The sequence below is a fragment of the Natator depressus genome, chromosome 1, assembly GCF_965152275.1.
Source record: "Natator depressus isolate rNatDep1 chromosome 1, rNatDep2.hap1, whole genome shotgun sequence".
NCBI lineage: Eukaryota > Metazoa > Chordata > Testudines > Cheloniidae > Natator > Natator depressus.
The window spans coordinates 298404363-298418437 of NC_134234.1; the positions used below are offsets into that span (position 1 = coordinate 298404363).

The 14075-nt window shown below is 41.6% G+C and overlaps 1 protein-coding gene across 4 annotated transcripts; it reads left to right on the forward strand.

Moving 5' to 3' along the window:
- The first annotated feature begins 224 nt into the window (after positions 1–224).
- LSMEM1 (leucine rich single-pass membrane protein 1) lies at positions 225–13652 on the forward strand. Of its 4 annotated transcripts, none has more exons than XM_074942255.1 (4): positions 225–715; positions 4310–4441; positions 10318–10452; positions 13101–13652. In XM_074942255.1, the coding sequence occupies exons 2-4, from the start codon at positions 4315–4317 to the stop codon at positions 13319–13321; spliced, it is 483 nt and encodes a 160-aa protein (XP_074798356.1). In that variant the 5' UTR covers positions 225–715; positions 4310–4314; the 3' UTR covers positions 13322–13652. The 4 variants fall into 4 exon arrangements, with proteins under 4 accessions (XP_074798356.1, XP_074798358.1, XP_074798357.1 ...); XM_074942257.1 differs by having other exon boundaries at positions 10321–10452; XM_074942256.1 differs by lacking the exon at positions 225–715 and having other exon boundaries at positions 3184–4441.
- The last annotated feature ends 423 nt before the right edge of the window (positions 13653–14075 follow it).

Sequence of the window (14075 nt, forward strand, 5' to 3'; positions counted from 1 at the left end):
TCATGACCTAAATTTCACACTGTTAAAATGCAGACTAACAGCAAAATGGCATTGTAGAAATATGGGACTGCTCCATAGATCAGCTATCTGAGCCTATTTGGTTTTGTGTTGGCATCAACCGCACCACTTGTGGCAATTGTTAAATACATCCAACCTTCTGTAATGTTCACTGGGAAAATGGAAATTTGCATTGCAAGTATTTTGCACATTCTTAACCAATACATCAGAAAAATCTGTTAGAGTCCTTTGTATGGAGTACTTTAAAAAAGTCACACTTTGTTATGAAGATAAACGGATGTAGTTTGTGTATCTTGAGATGTCTAAATATTTCATTAACTAGAATATTGGTTAGATTAGTTTATCAAGCCTATTTTAAAAAGTCACTCAATGCAAAATATTAGTAAAATGATACATGTCAAAAGCATATTAAAAACTCACCATAATAGCAGTAAATATTAAAATTTCATAGTGACTCTGGTCTAATAAGTGAACTCTGTGTGTGTGTGTGTTTTAAATAGAAACCAGACTTCTTGGCCAAAATGAACGCTAAATATAGATTGAAAGGGATAGTCAGTTTAATAGCTGTGTTTATGGGTCCTGTGGGAGTTTACAGGGTCTAAAAGTGAGGGGGGAAACTACAAAGCAAGTTTTCTTCTCATACTTGATACTTGATGACTTCTTCCATCCTGAATTTTTAGCTGACTATGGTTAAATTGTAAGTAATTTACATTCTATTGTTTTGCTAATCCATTTAGTCTTGATTTTATTCTTTGTTAAGAATCTTTAGGTACTTATTTTACATTACCAAAAATAACTTACATTTAAAAGTATTAAGTTATGATATTTTAATGCTTATGAGGTGGTGGCCTTTAAGCAATATTAAAATACAAATTACAATGACTAATTTAAAAGCTATGAGGGTTAGTTTAGCCCTGTTGTGAAACTAATTAATAGTTAGGAAGCCAGTGACGCTGATATCTGTGTTTGCATCTTGTTTGTTTCAAGGTGCTGATGTGGAAATAAATCATAAAACAGAGCATTCATAGCATGCTGTTTGTATGTACAGAAAGTGAGTGTACAGTGGGGAAATTGGTTCTAAATACTTAATTACAAAAATCTACAACTTGTGAATGTAACACATATCTAAAACTATAAGATCAGTTACTTACATTTATTAGAGCTCAAGTCTTCAGGAGAGTCTTTCTTAAAGTTGTTGCAAGGAAGTCTAACCAAAATGGAAAACGTTCAGGGAAAACAACTGCCCTTCTGAAGCTAAAAATAGCGGGAGGCCCTTGTGTGTGAGAGGTGGTGACTCTGTAGAACGCTGCATAACTGTGTCCCATAAGAAGTACAGCTAGCTGGGCATGGATGTGGTCATATGGAGATACCAAAGATAGTAATGATATAGCTACTAGAACTTGTTACCTTATACGTTCTAGTGCATAGAAGTCATCTGTCCTGAAATTACTGCTGCATATATAAAAGCTACTGGATTGAGCTGATTGGTTGCAATTCTAGCTTTTTCACCTTATTTTTGTATTTTTTCAGTAACTGCTCAGAATGACAAAAGAAAAAGGAGCTGTACTCATTTTCATGTCATTTCCCCTCAATTGAATAAAGACTTTATTCTTTCTGTTCATGTATTTACAGAGCCATCAGGCTTATTTTCCCTTATGAGTGCTAGTCCCCTTTTCAAAAGCACCTGAGCTGGTTAGGAGCCTAAGTCTCACTGAAAGTCAATGAGTAGTTATTTGGCTGTGTCCCCAACTTTGGGAGCGACCTAGAGCAGCGTGGGTTGGCATAATGCTATGAGTATCTGCTCTTACGCGTGCCTGACAGGAAACAGTCCCAGTTTTCCCCACAGCACTTATTAAAATGTTGGTACAGAGGGAAATTGCTCTTCATGATGTCATACTATGGAAAGGGTGAGTCAGGAAACTTGCCAGTTGGGTTTGGTAACTGAGTCAAGAAGGAGGGAGCTGGAAAAGGTCTCATGTGCCTAGAGCAAATGTACTGTTGAATGTTACCCAGAGTAGTGTGGGTACCAGTCCTGAAAGGTTACCAGCATAAATGGTAATGTTGAGGAGACTTTTACGGGCTTTGGTATGGTAAAGGCCTGATAAAAGATTGTATGCCTGGGTGACTCTGGCCAGCTCTACTCCCTCTATAGACATCTTTCTCCATAACTCTGAATGTATATTTGTTAAAACACACACGTGATTCACATTTTCCAAGTAATGGGCTTTCTATCCCAGACTCAGCAGAGAAGCCATCGGGGAGCTAAATCCCTTCTAATTCTTTCTTAAAGGTGAGGGGGAATAAGAGTTTTTATCCTCTGCAATGACATCAGAAGGGGTCCGTAGTTAGTCTAGCACAGGGATCGGCAACCTTTGGCATTCAGCATGTCCGGGAAATCCGCTGGCGGGCCAGAACAGTTTGTTTACCTGCAGCGTCTGCAGGTTCAGCCGATTGCAGCTCCCACTGGCCACGATTCACTGTTCCAGGCCAATGCGGGCTGCGGGAAGCAGTGTGGGCCAGGGATGAGCTGGCCACCGCTTCCCACAGCCCCCATTGGCCTCGAACAGCGAACTGCATCCAGTGGGAGCTGAAATCAGCTGAACCTGCAGATGCTGCAGGTAAACAAACTGTCCCGGCCCGCAAGCGGATTTCCCTGAAGGGCCATGTGCCAAAGGTTGCCGATCCCTGGTCTAGCAGCCTCTTTTGGGCCCTGGTAGCTGCAGTTTCAAATTTCTTATTAGCAGAGATAGAACTGGAGCCTCACACCTTTGGGTGTTTGAAAATTGATAAGAAGTAATCCACTCTAAAAACATAGGATGTGATTTCTAAATGTCATTTTGTTAATTTGTGAATGTAAATTTCTAACACTTCCAAGGGACTTGTGCGCATTGAGAGCTAAGCCCTTGGCAAAGAGGAGGTGTTATAGGGTAAGTCTGCACTGTAATTAGAAACCCATGGCTGGCCTGTGCCAGCTGACTCAGGCATATGGTGTTCAGATAAAGGGGCTGCCTAATTGCAGCACAAGCTCTCAGACCCTCCCACCTCACTGAGCCCTAGAGCCCAGGCTCCAGCCTGAGCCCAAATGTCTACACTGCAATTAAAGAGCCCCTTAGCCTGAGTCAACTGGCATGGGCCAGCCATGGGTTTTTAAATGCAGTGTAAACATATCCAAAGTTAAGCCATATATCAGAGAATACCAGAACAATTACCTTAAGGCATGGAAATAGTCTGTGTTTTCTTCAAGAATTGTCTTGCCTTCTTTGGAGTGGCACAGGCCTATGCTACCAGCCCAGACCCTTTTCAAAGTAGGTCCTGGTGTCAACCAAATCTAAAATAAAGAAAGAAGAGCAATTATGGCAAGCTATAACTTTTTCCTGACCACCCTGACCCCAATCATTTGTTTAATCAAGAAAAAAACAAGCCACAGTGATGTATCAGTATTTATAAGCAAATGAACAAGCTTGTCATTTTTCAGAGTAGCAGCAGTGTTAGTCTGTATCTGCAAAAAGAAAAGGAGGACTTGTGGCACCTTAGAGACTAACAAATTTATCTGAGCACAAGCTTTCGTGAGCTATAGCTCACTTCGTCGGATGCATGCAGTGGAAAATACAGTGAGGAGATTTTATATACACAGAGAACATGAAACAATGGGTGTTACCATACCCACTGTAACGAGAGTGATCAGGTAAGGTGAGCTATTACCAGCAGGAGAGAAAAAAAAACCTTTTGTAGTGATAATCAAGGTGGGCCATTTCCAGCAGTTGACAAGAACGTCTGAGGAACAGTAGGGGAAAAAAATAAACATGGGGAACCTTTCTCCTTCACTCTCCTACCCACTTTTTACTTATCATCTCACATCTCTGGTACTTAGATTGTGAGATAATCAGGGGAGAGACTAGGGATTTTTGCCATTGACTTCAATGGGGCAAGGATTTCACCCTGTTTTATTGGTCTGTAAAGTACCTTCCAAGCTTGGATGTTATACAAATAATTTCTAGTTTACACCTAAATCAATGCAGGAGCTAGAAAAGTGGAACAGTATACTACAAAATTCTGATGTGGCAATGAACTTTAACACTTGGAGATCTCGAACAATAAACTAGAAATGTTAACTAGTGAGTTACTCACAGCTCATATTGGTCCTATCCTGAAAGGTTCTGAATATCTCCTACAAAGAGCTAATCATCCTCAACTCCCACTGACTTCAGTGAGAGTTAAGGGAGCTCAGCACCTCACAGGATCAGGCCCCTTAATAGTAGTCGTTGTTTCCAATATTCATGTTTTCTTTTAGGTACAATGGAGAGTTCTTCTCTGGAAATTGACTTACTTGATACCAATGAAGAAGGAAAACTTTATGTGGTTGATTCCTTAAACAACCTAAACAAACTGCATCTATGTTCTGATGGATCGCAACACCTGCTGAGTATGTATGCCAGATAATGCTTGGCAACTATTCTCGGTATACACTAGGTAAAAAAAAAAAAGAAACTAATGTACAGATGTATTTGACAATTTAAACTAACGCTTATCATTCTGGGATTTATTTACCATATAAACACATGCCCTACATGTTTTAACAAAATGGGCCAGATTCCCAGCTGGTGTAAAACCAAATGGTGTATTTCCACTGATGTCAACAGCACTATGTCAATTTACAACAGCTAAGGATCTGACTTAATAAGTGCACTTCAACTCAGGCATTTAAAGGAAATTGAATTCTGATTAGAGATAGCTATGACAAAAATGACCAGCACAACTGGAATCATGTGCACAGAACACGTAGGACCAGTGGTCTAACTACTCTGGTAACCTGTCTGTGACAGTTGCCAGTGCCAGATTCTTGTTGGCAGCGTCCACAGCATGGCTAAGGATGCTCTGTTAAAACTGAGGTACCCTTCCACTTCTAGTTAGACCCTTCACGTGATGTCTGAGGCACATGGGTGGGACATTGTAGGAAGCCTGTGCCATCATTCTCAATATGTATCTATTCTGGGAATAAAAATGATGACCTCTCTCTTCTGCCTGGCAATTTTCACAATTACTAAAATACACATAAAAGCTTAAAGAAAATAATAAGCAGCAACTAAAATTATTGTGATCCTGTTTTTGCTTTTAAGGAATGACTATCACCTGATGATCCCAGCCACTTTCCTGAGGTATTCGATGAACCTTCTTTAGATCTTAATTCAGGGAACTTATTTCAAACAGATTCAGAATTGTACTATCCTCCTGATTTTACTGCTTTTGTGCACTTTTATCTTTGACTCACACATGGCAACAAGAATATTTTTAGCCAGCAATAGTCGAGATGTGTTTGGCTCTTCTGTGATCTGAAAGCACTTTACAAGCAGCAGTTTCTTGGCAGCATTCCACATTATGCTATTGAAGTAGGTACAGTATTCTGTAGTGTTCTCCTTAGCTTAGCAGCACAATGTGTACTTTTGAAATTTGGCTGAAGAGTAGCTGTACATTAAGAGTCATAATTAACTAGGCTTCAAATAGGACAAAAATGCAGGTAGCCACTCAGCCACCACCTTGACTGATTTTATATCTTATAGATAATGCTGGGAGAAATATCATAGGTGACACCTGAGCTTTGAGGCAAGAGGAGTTAGAAAGACATCAACATCTTAGCCAAGGGGCTGAACATTTTTCTGCTGTTAATTACTACGGTGGTACAGCTGCCAGACACCAGGATCCCCTATTGAAAATGATAGAAAGCTGCCATAGTATTGTCTAATGTAGGCTATCCTCATTTTAACAAGAACAAGAAATGGCACAGAATGAATCAGTTCTAGTGTCAGATCATTTCTCTTTTGCCTACCAAAATTCTCCCTGTAATTTTTAATGGATGTTATTCTTCATTTCTGGACTAAATTATTATACAGTACTTTTGGTGCTGTTAAACAGTTACCTACAGGTGGCTGCATTTCAGCAGAAAATGAAAGCAGTGCTATGTATAGTTTGTACACCAATTTGGCTCTTTCTCTATGATATTTTTTGAGATGTTTCTTTAATGCTTGGAGTTTTATGTAAGTATCTGATTGCCTTCACACCAGTAGAATGTCTTCCAAGAGACTGCACTATTTGTATATGCCATTTGTGTAGGTCATCTAGACGAGTCTCCTGTGCTGAAGCAGAACTCAGTATTATCCAGATCATCCCTGACAGGTGTTTGTCTAACCTGTTCGTAAAAACTTCCAGTGATGGAGATTCCACAACCTCCTTAGGTAATTTGTTCTACTACCCTTACAATCAGGAATTTTTTCCTAATGTCAACCTAAATTTCCCTTGCTGCAGTTGAAGCCCATTGCTTCTTGCTCTGTCCTCAGTGGTTAAGGAGAACAATTTATCACCCTCCCTTTTATAACAATCTTTTTCATACTTGATGAGTGTTGTCATGCTCTCAGTCTTCTCTTGTCCAGTTTTTTCAATCTTTCCTCCAAGGTCATGTTTTCTAGACCTTTAATCTTTTTATTGCTCTCCTTTGGACTTTCCGCAATTTGTCCACATCTTGTGCGCCCACCTTATAGTAGCTTCATCTAGGCTTAATTTGTCTATGAGAAGGTCCTGTGAGACCGTATCAAAAGCCTGACTCAAGTCAAACTATACCATATCTACTGCTTCCACCCCTTTGGACTGTGTGAGCATTTTTCACCCTCTGTTAATCATGAAAAATAAATGGGACAGTGCTACCATTTTCTACAGAAAATGCCAGATCTGGATTTAAACAAAAGGATGTTTCAACAGTGCTTGTGCTGCAGTATGCACGGCATTCCTTTAGTTCAGTAGCTTAATGTGACCTGACATAACCAAACCTAAGGCAACACATTAGCCATAATTTTAAAGTAGTTTTAAAAAGAAAGGGCTTCTAATTTTGGTAGGCGCTCCACACCAATTACTTTTTGCTTCACAACATAAAATGTTCTCATTGTTTGCAGCTTGGCAGGAATCCTTGTTCACTGGTTCCTTGCAATAGCATAAGCTGGCACGTTTGGCCAGTTGGCTAGTAAGAAGCGTTCATTAGGCAAAGCAGACAAGTGGCATTTATGAGAATTCTATTGATAGCTGGCAATGCTTGAGAGACTGAAAGCAGCTCCCCCAGCCTTATTATTCTGGCTAGGAAGCAATATCTGTGGTGGTGGCATTTAGTACAAATTGTATTTGTTATGAAGGCTGAGGCCATGATAATAATAATAATAAAAAAACAAATATTAAAAGGCTGCAGGCTTTACTTTATCCACAGGCAGGAACACATTAAATGCAATAAAGGACAGCAAAAATACTCCCAGGGATCTCTGATTAGTTCAGTGAACTCCCAAACCGTGGGTTCACTCATCATCAATGTGCTGTTATGGCATACACAATCCTTTTTCTTCTTTATCACCATCAGCTTAATTGCAATGCCCTTCAAGAGTCTTACCAGATTCAGCACAACACTGATGGAAATTTGGAAATACATTTTTCATAGGAGATTATCATAGGCAGCTGTGATTTCTGTCAAAGCTTCCGTGTAAACCCACCTTTAATCTCCCCTCGGTGGTCTGCTCAAGGACTGCCTGCTCCAGTCTCAAGCCTCTAGCCTTCAGCTGTCTATGAGCAGAGATGCACATCTGTCCTCTTTCCAGACAGGGATTTTAGACTGTGAGTCATAGATTCCAAGGCCAGAAAGAACCATTGTGATCAACTAGTCCAGTGGTGGGAAACCTGTGGCCCGCAGGGCGCATGCGGCCCATCAGGGTAACCTGCTGGCTGGCTACAAGACAGTTTGTTTACATTGACCATCCACAGGCATGACCACCTGCAGCTCTCAGTGGCCATGGTTCACTGTTCCCGGCCAATGGGAGCTGCGGGAAGCTGCATGGGCCACTGGGAGCTTCAGGTGGCTGTGCCTGTGGACAGTCAATGTAAACAAACTGTCTCGCAGCCTGCCAGTGGATTACCCTGATGGGCTGTGGGCCGTGCCTACCACAGATCTAGTCTGACCTCCTGTATAACACAGGCCACAGAACTTCCCCAAAAGGTTTCCTAGGGCAAATGCTGCCCAAATGGGAAACTAAGGTTCACACAAAACTCTCAGTTGTGTTCAGGAACTCTGAGGAGGATTCAGACCCTGGTTCCCACTATCCTTCCTATCCCTAGGCCCACATCCACCCCACACTTAACTGTTATGTTTTTCATGAGGGACCTGTCCTTTCACCCACCAAAGTTTCTAAAGAGCAGCAAGCTGGCTTGCCCCACAAATTTCAGGGAAGGAGTGGCTAACAGGTTGTCCTTTAGTCCCTCTTCTTGCATCTGCAGGAGGAGTGGCAAGTGGGCTTACTTCTCACCCCGATGCCAAATGTGCTCAGTTTATATATACTGGATCTGGCTGGAGAAGGACAATTCCATTTCATGACAACTTTTGAGGTCTCAACAATTGTTTTCATTCTGCATAGGAACAAACCAAAACATTCCGAGTGTTTTCACAAAATGGAATTGTGTTAGAAAAAAAGACCATTTGCAGATCCCCAAAATGTCAGTTTTCTATTTGCGTCTCCCGTTCTCTCCGTTTTCCTGGAAGTGCCAAGAGAGTCCATCCTGGACCTAGTAAACCCGGCAGGCAAAAACTTCACCAAACTCCATACATCTCTGGAAAAAGGTTTCCATTTCAGTGAAACAGTATATTTAAAGAAAATGTCCCAACAAGCTCTAATATAGTCTAACTTCCCCTGCCCATTCAGCCTGAACCTGGGAGAGTAAAACTGGATTCTTCCCTTCTCATTCTCATGTTATATTGCAAGAAATAAGGGTTCTGCAGGCCAAATTAGGCTTTCAGCCTGTGCAGGCCCATTGCTGTCAGCAGAGTTGCACAGGTGTAAGCCAGCCAGTCAGTTGATGATTCACAATTTGGAAAGGAATGTTGCTCACTCTTTCTTAGCTGTATGGCTCCTGTGGTTATCAGGAATGAAAGTGTCAAAAAATATTTTGCTGCTTAAGATGAGCCAGTATAACTCTGAATACATAAAGGGAGCAGATCTGTTAAGTAAGCACTGCCATTTTTACACATCTCCTTTCTGGAATAGGACTGCAATTTAACAGGAAACGGCTAAAGTTATTAATAACATGGTGCCTGTACCCTACTCAGAAACAGAGATGGATCCAAGTCAGAAAGGGTGGACTTGGCTCTGAGCATTCTCAAAGTTTGGGTGTACAGTAACTCCTCACTTAATGTTGTAGTTATGTTCCTGAAAAATGCGACTTTAAGCGAAACGATGTTAAGCGAATCCAATTTCCCCATAAGAATTAATGTAAATGGCTAGGTTAGGTTCCAGGGAAATTTTTTTTTTTTGCCAGACAAAAGACACTCTCTCTCTCTACACACACACACACAGAATATAAGTTTTAAACAAACAATACTGTACACAGCAATGATGATTGTGAAGCTTGGTTGAGGTGGTGAAGTCAGACAGTGGGATATTTCCCAGGGAATGCCTTAGTGCTAAATGATGAACTAGCAATTAGCTGAGCCCTCAAGGGTTAACTTGTTGTTAATGTAGCCTCACACTCTACCAGGCAACACAAATAGAGGGAGGGGAGACAGCATGGCAGAGAGAGACACACACCTTGTGTGTGTGAGAGAGAAAGATGCGCATTTCCCCTTTAAGTACGCTGACCCACTCTTAAGTACACTGACTTGTTAAGTTAATCAGCAAGCTGAGACCACAGCTGCTGCCAGGAAGCTCCCTCCATCCTGAGTCCTGTCGTGTGTCCCCCGCTCTATGGAGATGGGGTATGCAGGGTCCAGGAGCAAGGGGGCGGGGACACCCTGACATTAGCCCCCGTCTTCTCCATCCATCCCCTCAGCAAGCAGGAGGCTCAGGGAGCAGCTCCAAGGCAGAGGGCAGGAGCAGGACATGGCAGAGGGGGGAAGTACAGCTGAACTGCTGGCAATTGATAGCCAGCTGGGCAGCTGCTGCACAAGGAACTTAGGGGAGCGTGGAGCTGATAGGGGGGTTGCCGGTCCACCCTGGTTCCAAGCCCCCACCAGCTAGCTGCAATGGGCTGTTCTTCCTGCAAGCAGTGGACAAAGCAGGTGGCTGCCAAACGAAGTTATAAGGGAGCATTGCACAACTTTAGACAAGCATGTTCCCTAATTGATCAGCAACGTAACAACAAAACAACGTTAACTGGGACGACTTTAAGTGAGGAGCTACTGTATTCTGGCTTCTCTCTGCTTAGAACCAGAGGCATTTTGTTATTTGTTTTCCTAATAACCTCCAATCAATTTCATATCAGAATATTATTTTCATTCCATAGCAGCCCAGGAGGAAGAGAACACTGGCGGTTTGATGACATGGAGCAGCATAAGTTGCCAACATTTGTTCTTCGTCACACTGATCATTATTTTGATTGTCAGTTTGGCACTTGTTTCATTTGTAATATTCTTAACAAGTAAGTAAAGCATGCTATGATTCTTGTAAATAACGTGGCCTGTAAACTGAAGGAAGTGTTGGAATATATTGGGCTACATTGTAACAAGCTATTGTAACACTTGGATTGGTAACTGGCATTAGGCATTGAATCTGTGGAATCTCTGGATCTAAAGGCATGAGCTTCTAGTCCAGTAGTTCTCAACCTATTTACAGTTGTGGGACGTATATGCAGCCCATAATGTTTTATGTGTGCTGCATCCAATACTACCTGTATGGCTCTGAGGATGTCACATGGGCCACAGCTTTGTGCTGATTGGCGGCAAGTGGCCTGTGGGCCTCTGGTTGAGAACCATTGTTCTAGTCCCTAAGCTCAGGGGACTAGAAGCCACTTCTGAGGCTTCAGACTTACAAACCTCTCCGATCTAACTACTCGAGCGGGCTAGAAAGCCACACTGTGTAAGCAGGAGCTACACTATTGTATTGGATCTTTTAAATATGTTGCATTTTTGAATGGCTGTGCAATGCAGCCCTGCACTGGGAAGGCTAGTGATGTTTCTTACAAACTAAAACCTGGATAAGTGGTGTCCCAAGATGGGAGAGTTAGATACCTCCTGAGATGGGAAATGACAGATGTTCACTGGAATGTGTCTTAGGTTTGACAGGGAGGCCAGAGAATTATTCAGACTTGCTTACTTGGCCCCAGAACAAGGATATGCCTGGCTCTCTTCCTAGCACTGCAACAGTGTCAACCTTGAACCCATTCCCTCAGTACAAGGTATAGAAATGAATTAAGCTAAAAAATGTCTTGTGGAGGGGCTGCTGCTGTGTGCCAATTTATCTGAATTAAGCAAGGCTGGCAGGGCAACTTTTAAAAAGCTAGTTTATCTTTCCATGCTACTTCATCAGCCAAGCCCAGCAACAGGTTATCAGTGTAACCCATACCTTAAAGGAGGATTTTAAACAACCTGCATTTAACCTTGATGTGATAAGAACAGTAGTTGAAATATAGCTCAGCAGTGCTAGGCTGTGGTTCCTGGAAATGTTGACTGTAAAGCAGAGTGCTTCCTTTTCTAGTAGATTGTATTGTTGGGGAATGTTTTGAAAACATCCTTTTTCTTTTCTTTTCCAGAAGAATTTTCTTCCTGATGTAATTCCATTAAGGCTGATGGAGTAACACGGGAGGGGGTGAATTTAGCTAAGTTGACATTCAGTCTGTGTTATTCAGAGAGGGCTTCAGGTTCCTGTGCTAACAGCTGAGTGGAAATAATCTGGAACAAAGAATTCCCCAAACAAAAGGAGCCTGAAAAATCAGATGCGATATCAGAATTGGCTAATAGCATCACCTCTGTGGGGATAATTATCCATTTGTAGGGCCTTTAATGCTGCCAAACCAACAGCCACTGGCTACCCCTGAATCACAGGGACCCAACAGTTTGGTTTTCACTGCTCAGGCTAAGGTGTTAGATCGGATGAGGTGCATACTGCTAACTGAGGATGCTGTGGTGATAAGAACTTGAGGCCCTTTGGCAGTAGGATGTTTCCCCCCATGTCATGGCTCTAGCTGGGGCACATCACAGGTTCCTCACGCTCTTCTTTTAGCAGGAAACTTTCATCCACTGTTCCCTACACTGCCTCCACTAACAGCAGTTCTGGACTCATGACAGAGCCTGCTGGCAAAGCAGAGGACTGTCAGGGAAGTAAAGGCTGCACAGGGAATCTTGAATGTTGTACTTGAGAAGTCCAATTAAATTGCTTTACGATGGCCGCAAATTTGCTTAAACAGGATGTGTCCCTGTTGCAAGTATTGGCTTTATATTATGCATAACTCAAAGCGTAATGTTGCTGGGTAATGACTAGGTGGCAGAGAGGGTAAGGGACCCACTATTACAGTTAATTACAGAAGTTCTTCATGGACCCAAAGGGGTAGAGGCCTGTGTTTTGGGAGCTGAAGTTCCAAGGTTTTTCTCCCAGCCATGAGGTTTAGCTAGTGTTATGTCTGTAGTCCGCAGACAGAGTTATCAAGGATTGGCACCCTGCTGTTGGATTTAAGCTCCTATCATACTCAGAACCTTGGGGAAAGTTTTGTCTAACTAGAGAAGGCCCAAGTACATAATGTACTGGACTGATATATATAGAAAAATAAATGAGTGATATCATCCTCTTGTGTTCCACAGAGAGGATGAGAGGCTACAAATGCTAACAGCTGTAGGAGTTCTTTTAACTCAGAGGCCTATGTTCTGGGAAATGAAGGGTTCTGGTTCTAGTCCTAAGTTTCTGTGATTTATTTAGGGATTGTGCCCGAAGGGACGTATGAATGTTTTCTGTCCAGACATAGGGATAAATCTTACAACCCTTAAATAAGTAAATCTTCTATGGATGGTAATGAGAGGGTTGCCCACCTGAAGACTGTATATGCTGACTCTTAAGCAGTATATTTTATTGCATTATACTACACCAGAATAAAAACAAAAATCGGTTGTAAAAGAATTCAGTCAGCCCATAACTTCTCCACACACAACCTTTTCCAGCTAGGTTTCTGAACTTGCTATCATGTTGTTATGTCTCTGAATAAATTCCCATTCAATTTCCCATAGGGATTCACCAAATGACAATGATCCACTTGGTTTAAATGTTACCAGTTTAACATAATGTCCTTTCCTTTTAAAGTTCACACTGGCAACAAGATGGATGAAATATCAAACAGACTAGCATTTGAAAGGAAGAACACAGAAGATCTTAAGAATATAAACAATATGATATTAAAGCATCTAAACCAATCAGGAATTATGGAGAAGGAAGAAAATCTCTTCACAGATCAAAAACCGCCCACTCCTTATCTTCGTAACTATTTATTTCCCCGTTCAAAGCTGGAAGCAACAGTGCAGTAGATCCCCTGTGCAATGAAAACTATTCTCTCAGTTTATTCATTTGCTTTCAACTCTGCTCCTACATAACCAGGTGGGTTATTTAATTATTCAGATTTAGCAGGTGCCATAACAACACTTGAAAAGCAACCTGAAGAGAATGGAGCCATTAACACTGCACAGATTTACATCCACCTAGCTTGAATATATGGATGTTACAACATGTTTAGCTCTGGCATTTGACTCTGCAATGCTTCACTACGGCCCCGTTCCTGCAAATAACTCTATGTGAGCAAAGTATCTTGCAGGATCTGGGCCCAAATTTCTAATAGCTTCTAAATTTAACACAGAAAATAGTACCTGATCCTGGTTTATATGTGTAAAGTTTTGCAGGATTGGGCTAGTAGGCTTGGCTCCTGGAATTTACAATGAATGGAGTGAACTGTCAATGGGTCTCCACGTGGTCACAGGGTCAGAGCCTCTAGGTTTTACTACCCACAAAAGCAAATGGCTGTTTTTCTATTAGAGAACAATTCAGTTTTCAGTGAGAAGTGGTTCAACTCAGATCCTGTTCAGTGGGTCTTTTTATCCGGAGTAAGTTCTACATTTGCTTGTATATTGTTTGTACTGAGAGGATGACAACTTCTAAAATATACCTGATTCTGCCACACGGCCTGATGTTTTACTACAGCTTCACTAAAAATATCAACATGCTGCTTAGTTTAAAATATCAAAACCTTTAAAAAAAAATAGATTCTGTAACATGACAAATCCAGAG